Raw genomic sequence first — 10,884 nt, forward strand, 5'->3', positions numbered from 1 at the left:
GAGTTTTTTCCCCCCTTTTTCTGTAGATGGTTTAATTCGTGGGCATAAGCTCTTGATAAAAGCCAGCACTAGGAGAGCTTGCTTGTAATGATGTTGATGCTGGTGGTGAAATGAAGATGGTAAGGGCCGGTGGTGATCATTTAGTATCTGCTGACAGGTTGCCCGCTTACAGCCTCCGGTTACAGACGCCAACGTCGCCAAGGCGCCTCTGGCGGCGGGCGGCTGGGCTCTGAGCATCCTCGCCCGCACCGGGCCTGGCGCGGGCCTGGGGGCGCGGCACTCCATTTCCTTTCCTGCCTCCTCCTTTCCCTGGTGCGCATGCTCCGCCCTGCACCTGCCCGCACCGTTCTTGCTGTTGATCGCTTTTTTTTCTTTTACAGGCGGCCGCGGCGACCCAGGCCAGTTTGGGGGGATGGGGCGCCGTGTCCCTGGAGCTGCAGGGCCAGCGGCAGGGACTAGGTGAGGAACAAACCTGGGGATTCGGGAAGGGTGGCGCGTGCGCGCGTGCGCGCCCGCGCCCGGGAGCGCCTGGCAGGGGGGAGGAGCGTATCCCCCCACCCCCGCGCCGGGGAGGCGCCAAGATGGGGCTCCGTAAGAAGAGCATCAAGAGCCCCCCAATGCTGAGCCAGGAATTCATTCTGCAGAATCATGCGGACCTGGTCTCCTGCGTGGGCATGTTCTTCGTGCTGGGGCTGATGTTCGAGGGCACGGCCGAGGTGTCTATCGTGTTCCTGACTCTGCAGCACGGCGTGGTGGTCCCTGCAGGCGAGGAGCCCGCGGGCACCAAGACCCTCTACTATTACGGGGTCAAGGATCTGGCCACGGTGTTCTTCTACATGCTGGTGGCCATTATTCTGCACGCCACCATCCAGGAATACGTGCTGGATAAGATCAGCAGGAGGATGCAGTTCACCAAGGCGAAGCAGAGCAAGTGCAACGAGTCGGGCCAGTTCAGCGCCTTTTACTTGGTGTCTTGCATCTGGGGGACCTTCATCCTCATCTCAGAAGACTGCCTCTCGGACCCCGCTCTTCTCTGGAGGGCTCAGAGCCACAACATGATGACTTTTCAGATGAAGTTTTTCTACATCTCACAGCTAGCTTACTGGTTCCACGGCTTTCCAGAACTCTACTTCCAGAAAATCAAGAAGCAGGACATCCCCAGTCAGCTGATCTACATCGGGGTGCACCTGTTCCACATCGCGGGCGCCTACCTTTTGTACCTGAACCACCTGGGACTTCTTCTCTTGGTGCTGCATTATCTCGTGGAGTTGCTTTCCCACCTGTGCGCCCTGGTGTACTTCAGTGATGAAAAGTACCAGAAAGGGGTCTCTCTGTGGACTTTGGTATTTATTCTGGGGAGACTGGTGACGTTGGTCGTGTCTGTGATCACCGTGGGCCTTCACCTGGCCGGATCGCCAGGCCGGAGCCCGGATGGCATCAGCGGGAATGTCAATGTGTTGGCGGCGAAAATCGCGGTTCTATCGTCCAGCTGTTCCATCCAGGCGTACATCACGTGGACCTTAATTACAGTGCGGCTACAGAGGTGGGTGGAGGGCGCCAGCCTGCAGGCCTCGTGTGCGAGGAAGCGAAGGTCCAGGTCTTCTAGGAAAAGCACCGAAAACGGAGTGGCGGTGACCCATAGAGTTGAGGCTCTCCCAAAGAGGAAAGATAAATTTTCCTAGTGAATGAATGGCCCATTCTTGGCTCCCAAGATCTCGTCTTTGCTGTCATGTTCTCTCTCTGTGATAGTTGTGACTCAGACTCCTTTGTGATCGGTGACTGTTGATCTTGTCTGGTTTCCGGTTTTTTTCTATGACATTTGAACAGAGGTTATCTTGAGTGAAGAGAGAAAAAGACTTGATTCATCGTAAAAGTAGTGTAAAATGGTTGGGGAATTTAAACCATATTTCTTTTGGTTTTTACCTGTCTATACCTAATAATTCAAGGCAAAGCAATGACTACAGATCTCTGATTATTGGTTAGACAATTAACTGCCTCTCCCTCACCCACCTTTTGTGATATTTGAAAAAAAAAATGTTTAGAGCAGATGCAATGTTGACGATCTTTTCCAGGATAAAATGGAAATTTCTAATAAAGCTTGAAGTCAGATGAGTATTCCCTACTTGAAATTTCGTTTTCAGAATTTTCAACCTAGAAAATATTTGTCAAACGGCCACAATAATCATGTACTTTATTTTAAACATTGCTATGTTTAGAGATACATCCTCATTAGAAAACCGAAAAGGTAGTAGAAAACTTGTATGGAAATTGGTTGAATCTAAGAATCTTTAATAAATATTAAAATATTTATGAGGAAAGCTCTCCCAATCCATTTTAAATTACTGTAAGTGGGAATTCACAACATTAAATGTTATCGGAAAAAAATCAGAATTAATCTTTTTTTGCTATGTTTGTTATTTTTGTTTTAGGATATTAATAAACTTGGTAAAAACAGGAGGTCATAAAATATCCTTTAACCTGTAAGCCATTTTGAAAAGTAATGTTTAATTTATAGGTTTAAAAACAAAGTAAATTAAAATTAGAAAACATTTGATACATTGAACGTAAATCATTTGAAAATAAAGTGGATAGTCTTATGACAGACTTCAAAAATATTGTTATAATTATAGTTTGCTTCCATCTATTCTGGGGTGAAAGGAGCCATACTAGAGTTTGAACTCAGGGCCTGGGCACTGGCCCTGAGGGGTTTTGGTCAAGTCTGATGTCTGCCACTTGAGTCACAGCTCTGCTTTTGGCTTTTTGCTGGTTACTTGTATGTAAGAGCCTCATGGACTTTACTACCTGTGTTGGCTTTGAACCATGAATCTCAGCTCTCTGTCTCCTCAGCTGTTAGGATTGCAGGTGGGAGCCCTTGGTGCCCAGCTGCTTCATTCTATGTTTAGTATAGAAATATCTGTATAAGATATATATTGGTGAACATATATAATATATATTTAATATACATTATATATACATTAATTACATTAATATACATTATATCTGTAAATAAACATATACCTAGATATATTTCATTTCTTCTTTTTTTTTTTTTTGGCCAGTCCTGGGGCTTGGACTCATGGCCTGAGCACTGTCCCTGGCTTCTTTTTGCTCAAGGCTAGCACTCTGCCACTTGAGCCACAGCACCACTTCTGGCCATTTTCTGTATATGTGGTGCTGGGGAATCGAACTCAGGGCCTCATGTATATGAGGCAGGCACTCTTGCCACTAGGCCATATCCCCAGCCCTGATATATTTCATTTCTATATTATAAGGTTATATGCTTTTTTCAAAGATATAATTCTTGCAAATATATTAGAATAAGGCCATTTATTTTCCTCATTTTTTTTTTCTGTTTTGTCTCATTGTGAGCTAAATAGTTCTCTCTTGGGGGTGTTCTAATAAACTTTTCTAGTCAGTGCATTCCTGAAAATTAAACTTTGTATACTAGCATCACATACCCCAGACTAAAGAGTGACTCTGGAAAACTTTCTTAGCTATTTTGTCTGCTTTCAAAGGTAAACGATAAGATCAAATTTATTTACTTATCCTTCTTTCCTTCCTTCTTTTGTTTTTGTCAGTTGTAGGCCTTGAATTTAGGGCCTGGGCCCTATCCTTTAACTTTTTTGCTTAAAGCTAGCAGTGTACCACTTTGAGCCACAGCTCCATTTCTGGTTTTCTGATGGTTAATTGGAGAAGAGTCTCAAGGATTTCCCTGTCTGGGCTGGCTTTGAATGGTGATCCTCAGATCTCAGCTTTCTGAGCTAGGATTGCAGGCATGAGCCATCAGGGTCTGCTTCAGATTTCTTCTTACTAGTTATTGTAATTTTATTTTTTTTTGTAATTTAAAACCCCATGGTACCACAAGCTTTGAGTCCCAAAGTTAAATATCTCACATTTCAACTAATGTATCTTTTAAAGATATTTTCAACTTCTCCTAGGTAAAAGAGCTCTTTCTCATATTCTTCATATACAAAGTATTTATCAATTACATTTAACCTGACTCCTGGCAATGAATTTCTTATCTGCCACACATTTAGTGTGTTGCAGATCTGATTCAAACTGGTAAGAGACTCCAGGAAGACTATTGTTTTACATCATTGTGAAACAATGACAATACCATGAGGTAATACGGCCTTGGCAATAAATATGATTAGGAACCAGATAGAATTCACAGTATCCTCTTGGTTTTCTCTCCCCCTACATTTACTTCCTGCCCAGAAGTAGCTGACTGTAGTTATTTTAAATTACACTTCTTCAGCCCTCTGTGGTAAGGAGAAGGAGTCAAAACTGATTTCTAGACTTCCCAGAACATGAAGTTTACTTAGGCGCATTTTTCTGAGAGTGTTGTACCCTGGGAAGATCCAATTAAGTTGGGTGGTTTGATTCATTAGTGGAAGGAGGCTAAGCTGTTTTCTTGTAAAATTTAAGTTTGCAGGAAATGGATGTTATTGAGAAGAAAAAATATAGGAAGAATATCAGGTACATATCAACTATTCATGAGTTCAGTCGATATTATCAGAAATTGAATGGAGGACAAATATTCTATGAAAACAACATTGCATATGAAATTCATCCCAATGCCAATTGTTGAGGACCTCTTTTAAGAAGTTCTCAAAGAAAACAAAATCCACCCTTATGTTGTAATTTCAGTGCAATAAGTGGTCTTTGCAAAAGTGGACTTCATAAGTACAAATATAAGAAGTAAGCTTCATTAGCTACATGAAAATTCAAAGAATTGCTTTACACTAAAGGCTGAAAAACTCCAAAAGATATCCATGGTAATTGGATTTTCAGATTCTGTTCTGATTTATTAGCTTATATGTTTGTGGAAATATGAATAGAAGGTATTTTTCCTAGGATGATTCAAAGTACAATTTTGTTTTAAACATACAATTCTTCTAGCAATTAATAATTCATCCCATTTCCCCCAACAAATAATATGAAAGCATTTCTCAACCTATTAAGTTTTTAGTCTTACAATTCCCTAAAGATAAATATAACTCTCCATTTCAATAAGAAAATAACAGTCTTGCAAAACATTGCTTCATTTACTTTCAGAAGTATTTGTTTATCAGTAGAAGAATCAACCACAGCCATTGCAATCTATTCTTATAATAAATTCAAGAGGATTCAAGTTACCATGTTAATAACTTAAAACTTTCTCAAGGATGTAAAATATTCAGATAGCCTTTTAAATGGGCAAACGAGAGTCAAGTTTGAATTTCTCACTCCATTACACAATCAGTTACATAGTATAACCATAAAAGAGAGTTTTAACCAATTCTTGACACAAAATTTCACATTGTAACAGTTTCTAAGAGGAAACTCTTGGGAAAATTCATGACTAAGAGTGTGTCCTGGAAGAATATGTGTTTCAGTTCAGTTGGTAGTCCTGTGTTAGTGGCAATTCCTAATTTTTATTTCTTTTTTGTCTGTCATGGGACTTGAACTCAAGGCCTGCATGCTGTCCCTGAGCTCTGTTTGCTTGAGGCTAGTGCTTTACCACTTTGAGCCACTGCTCCACTTCTGGTTTTCTAGTGGATAGTTGGAGATAAGAGTCTTAATGGCTTTTCTGCCCAGGCTGGCTTCAAACTGTGATCTCAGATCTCAGCCTCCTGAGTAGTTAGGATTACCGATGTGAACCATTGGCACCTGGCTTGGAAGTTGGTAATTTTAATAATATCAGTTGATCAGAAATTTTATAAATTAATTCAAAATTCTGAATTCACCTAAATTTCTCTAGACCTAAGGACTGTTTCTTCGTTACATTAGTTGAATTAATTTACATCCAATGAGACTTTATCTATACTGACCACAGGAGAGTAGTACCTACCAATGATTCTTAATTATGTGGGAAAGTTGCCATATATTCTCCAAATGAAATTATATATTCCCCAAAGACTGTAATTTTCTAATGATCATTCTGTCAATATACTGTCTTGATTATGCCATTCAATCCCATATAAAGAAATCTTTGGTAGCTCCTGCCACATTTCTGGCAGATTTTAGATTAAAGGTGGGATAAGATACTAAATCATTGGATGTTGGGGTTCACACCCGTAATCCTAGCTATTCTGTAGATTGAGATCTAAGGATTGCAGTTTGAAGCCAGCTCAGATAGGAAGCTTCATGAGACTCTTATCTCCAATTAAGTATACATACACAAACACACAAATAAATAAAGCAAGTAAGGGAGCTTACTTGTCTCTGCCTTGAATGCAAAAGCCCAGGGACAGCAACCAAGCCCTGAGTTCAAGCCTCCAAATATTCAGTATAATGCTTTTGAAGTTATTCACCTGCAGTCTCCTCTGTCATGATGAGTATCATTATATTACCTTATATATACATTATATATTACACACACACACACTAATTATATATTTGCCATGTCAAAAGTCATTGATGTGTATTCCCAGGGATATTTACATTGCTGTGGCTATCCCAGTGGGATGCAATATCTGGTTCTATTTTAAAACCAGAAGAGTTAATGGACTTTCAGGGTGTATAGAGATTAGGCAGCAGAGGAGTAGAGAAACCTTGATACATGGATGTTGCTGCTCAGAAATTCCTGCAGACCATCAGTTTTAAATGAATCATTCCCTAAATGAAATGTACAAATGCAGCTTGGTGTGGGTGGCTCACATCTGTAATCCCAGCATCCCAGAAGGCTGAGGATCACAGTTCAAAACCAGCTCAGGCAGGGAAGTCTGTGAGACCCTTATCTCCAATTATATCACAGAAAAAATATCAGAAGTAATGCCATGGCTCAAGTCATATAACACTAGATTTGAGCAAAAGAAGCTTAGTGATAGTGCCCAGGCCCAGACTACAAGCCTTGCAACTGAAAAAGAATATACAAATGGTCAGTTTCAATACCACGAGCATGATCATCCACATCACGAAATGTCAGCCTGTAGAATATCACAGCTGAGGAAATTCAGAACCAAGAGCATTCCAAGAGCAGCCAAGGTTTCTCCTGAAGTCTCAATGTCAAGCTATGTCAAACTATCAAACTTATATCAATTTATATCTGCACAAAACTTGAAATATCATTTGCTACCCTAACTGTACTTTTAAGGTATTTGTCATTACATATAGGTAAACTCCACAGTAAAAATGAATAATATGATTATAAATAATGATAACGGTAAGAAAAGATAATTCATTGCTGTGGTCACAGCCTGCGTGAGCCCTAGAAGAGACTTAAATATTCTAAATCCTGGATTGAAAGCCACTAAGGGACAAAGATATTTATCTTTCTCAACAAAATTTGCCTTCGTGATTAATCATGTGGACACATGCAGTGCTGTAGTTTCTCTGTGTGTATGTTTGAATATATAATATAAAATATATTTATGTAATATGTATATTATATATGATATATTATATATGACATATAATATATAATTTTATTTAGCTATATATTATATATGGTATATAATATAATTATATGTAACTATATAACTAATATACCTAAATATAATTGTATATATTATGTGTGTATGTATATAAAACTATTTTACACACATACATAGGTGGGTAAATATATTCTTTTTATATAATCATGCCATCTCATTAACACTACATTTACTACATATTTTTTATGTGGGACCTTATGTCTCTATATATGTATATAGAGAGATGTATTACATATGTTTATATTGTTTTTTCTTTGGTAATACTAGGATTTCAACTTGGGGCTTCACGTTTGCCAGACTGTCACCCTACCCCTTGATCTATAACTTCAAACATTTTTACTTTAGGTAATTTTCAAAAATTGTCTCACATTTTTGCTAATGGCTCACCTTAGACTATGATTCACTTGCCCACACCCCTTCCAAAACCGAAATTACAGATGCATGTCACCACGGCCTGCTTACTTTTATGGTGGTGTTTCACTAACTCTGTGCCTAGGCTAGCCTTGAACTATGGTCCTTTCATCTCCTTGTTATCTGGGATTAGCAGTGTGAAATACTTGTAATGAGCTTTATGTTCAGGGTAATTTTAAGTTCACATTAAAATTGAGGGACAGGTCATAGTTCTAATTTCCCCATTCACCTCAGACACACACAGCCTTGCTCACTAGCAATATTTGGCACCAGAAAACTACATTTTTATTTTTAAAATAGATGAAACTACACAAATGTATTATTATTCAAGTCTATAGTTTTATAGGGTTAAGCTAAGGTCTGGTACATTCTCTGAGATTCAACAAATATATAATGATATATTTATGCCTTAAAATTTCACTGTGTTCCTCAGTCTATTCACCTCCTCTTCCCTTAGAGAATTTTAAGCACCTTAAAATGTGTGGTACTGATTCATTCCTTATGCTTATGTAAGAGGCAACAGAAAATTCAGGTGTGTTTCATCCCAAAGTAATGAAATTTTGTAAAGAACATTATATCACTATCATGTATGTGTATGGGAATTACTGGGTAAACCCATAGAAATTATGGACTCTATTTTAGAGTGCTAGCCTTAAGAGCACAAAACCTCAGAAACAGTGTCTAGACCCTGAGTTCAAGTCCCAGGACTGGCACACACACACACACACACACACACACACGCACGCACACACACACGCACGCACGCACGCACACACACAGAGTCCCATTTCAAAAGTAAAAAAATAAGTGCATGAAGGCATAAATTCTGATCAATAAAATGGAGAGTTAAAGTCCCTAGAAGTTTGAGGTCCATATTTGTAGGTAATAGCAATCATTACGGAAACAGTGGGCTCAGGCTAAGTGGAGGGTGAGGATGCGTTTCCTGTTGAACGTAGGAGTGAATATAGATCCAGATGTGCATAGGTTATGACATCAGCAACAGTTCTCAGCCAGTGTTCCTGCAAAGAGGAGTAGAGAAAGGGAAAAGAGGTATGCATTGGTTTATTTGGAATAAGCTGAGAGAAGCACACAACCAAGAATTGTTTTGTTGCCATTATCAATGATTTTAGGGCCATATATTTACATATTGAAGAGGAATTGAGATAACCTTCAGGACAGTGATGACCCTGTGAAGGTCACACAGCATGTGTCCAATTTATACCATACAGCTGACCCAAGAAGAATGTATTCAACTACCTGAAATAAATCTTGAGATTGCACATTATCTCAGCTCTTAGGACATCTGTATATAATAAATTTGTAAATATAGTTGCATAAAAACATGCTTATTTATCTTTCTGTTATTTTATATTGCTCCATTTATAGTATGCTTTATTTAGAGGTAACATAATTACCATTGAAATGCAAGCAGAATTATTAGTGTGAAAGATTTGAAATGGGACATTAATTGATTATCCAATATTTTATTCTTCCCAAAAAGTAAAAAGATAATGTACATTCCCAAAGGAAGCACATTAAATTAAAGATTTGCAGTTAGTTTCCTTGGCTAACATATTAACAAACATTTGTATCTCTGTGGAGGGTTTGAGAAGATATCTGTCAGTCAATTAAAGTACATATCAGTGGCAATCAAAGTAATTATCTAAATAGTGTCATTAAAAGAAAGTTGCAAAAACATTCAAAAGTATTTTAAAGTTGAAATTTCTTCAACTAAGCTAAATTTACATTTCACTTTTTTTGTATGCTATGTCCTTTTCTGGTGCTCAGAAATCATCTTGCCTTTCACAATGTAACTGGAGACCAATAGCAAGGTGTCACCCAAAATATCACTATGTTAATTTTTTGCAAGCACATTTCTAGGATTATATAACTCTAGTCATCTTCTATTGCGTGTGAAGGTAAACCATTTGTTCAGATATATTCTAGTCAATAACCAATCCGCAAATGCCCATATCTATCTTAGGAAACTTATTTGACCTAAGCAATCACAACCTGAGAAAACATACAAAGTTAAACACAAAATAATTACTGGACTATTAGAATTTGTCTCCACGTTTTAAGTTAGAATTTAAATTAGCTATAAGCCCAGGCGCTGGAGGGTGACACCTGTAATCCTCACTACTTAGAGGTTGAGCTCTGAGGATCAGTGCCAGCCAAGACAGGAAAGTCCTTGAGATGCTTATTTCCAGTTGAGCTCCACAAAAGCCAGAAATGGAGCTGCTTGAGTGTTAAGAGCAAGAAATCTGAAGGACATCACCTATTCTCTCAGTTGAAGACCCAGGATGAGCACAAATACACCTACACACACATTTGTGTATGAGTGTGTGTGTGTCTGTGTGTGGAGATACATACATATATATATATATATATATATATATATATATATACACATATCCCTTCTCTCCTGTTAATATTCTTTTTCATCCTTGCACTTAGCATATCCTTGTGATAGCAACACAGCCAGATATCAAAATGAGATTAACTGCTGGCTCCGCTCCCAACATATATATATATATATATACTATAGAAACGGACTGAATTTGGTGGTTAAATGAAGTCTTTTTAATTAAGATACAAAAATTACATCCATAGGAAAGAATGTTTAAAAAGAATTTTGGCCTCTTCTACCCTTAAAAATAGCTAGGTCACTTTCTGAAGTGTTGCATTCAATCTCTATACATCAAAGCTAAAAACAGCCCCAAATCTACAATTGATGGGAGAACTTAGCTGATGTATAATTATGATTATAATTATAATTTACATAACACATTTCAAAGACACCAAAAGCTCATTAGATTCCGAGGAAGCATTAGATTTTCTTTTTAATTGAAATTTCTATTTTTTTCCACTCTATTACATCATTACTATGATGGCTAAACAAAAGTAATTACAATAAGAAAAGAAAAAAGACTTAAAACACTGTTGATATTTGCAAGTCCCTCCCCTACAATCTCCAGGGGTGAACCCAAGAGGCCTCAAACCCAATCTAATTTGGCAGACTGATGTAACCCACTATGCTCCTTTTGGAAGGCTA

General features: G+C 38.4%; 1 protein-coding gene across 1 annotated transcript; it reads left to right on the forward strand.

Annotated features, from left to right (window-relative positions):
- Positions 1 to 581: 581 nt before the first annotated feature.
- Tram1l1 (translocation associated membrane protein 1 like 1) lies at positions 582 to 1,682 on the forward strand. Its single transcript, XM_048333691.1, has one exon. It carries the CDS (start codon positions 582 to 584, stop codon positions 1,680 to 1,682), a length of 1,101 nt encoding a protein of 366 aa, XP_048189648.1.
- The last annotated feature ends 9,202 nt before the right edge of the window (positions 1,683 to 10,884 follow it).

This window comes from Perognathus longimembris, chromosome 24 (genome assembly GCF_023159225.1).
Source record: "Perognathus longimembris pacificus isolate PPM17 chromosome 24, ASM2315922v1, whole genome shotgun sequence".
Taxonomy (NCBI): Eukaryota; Metazoa; Chordata; class Mammalia; order Rodentia; family Heteromyidae; genus Perognathus; species Perognathus longimembris.

Excerpts from the sequence above, each read along its gene's own strand:
- Tram1l1 (XM_048333691.1), top strand. The coding sequence starts at position 582 with ATGGGGCTCCGTAAGAAGAGCATCAAGAGCCCCCCAATGCTGAGCCAG.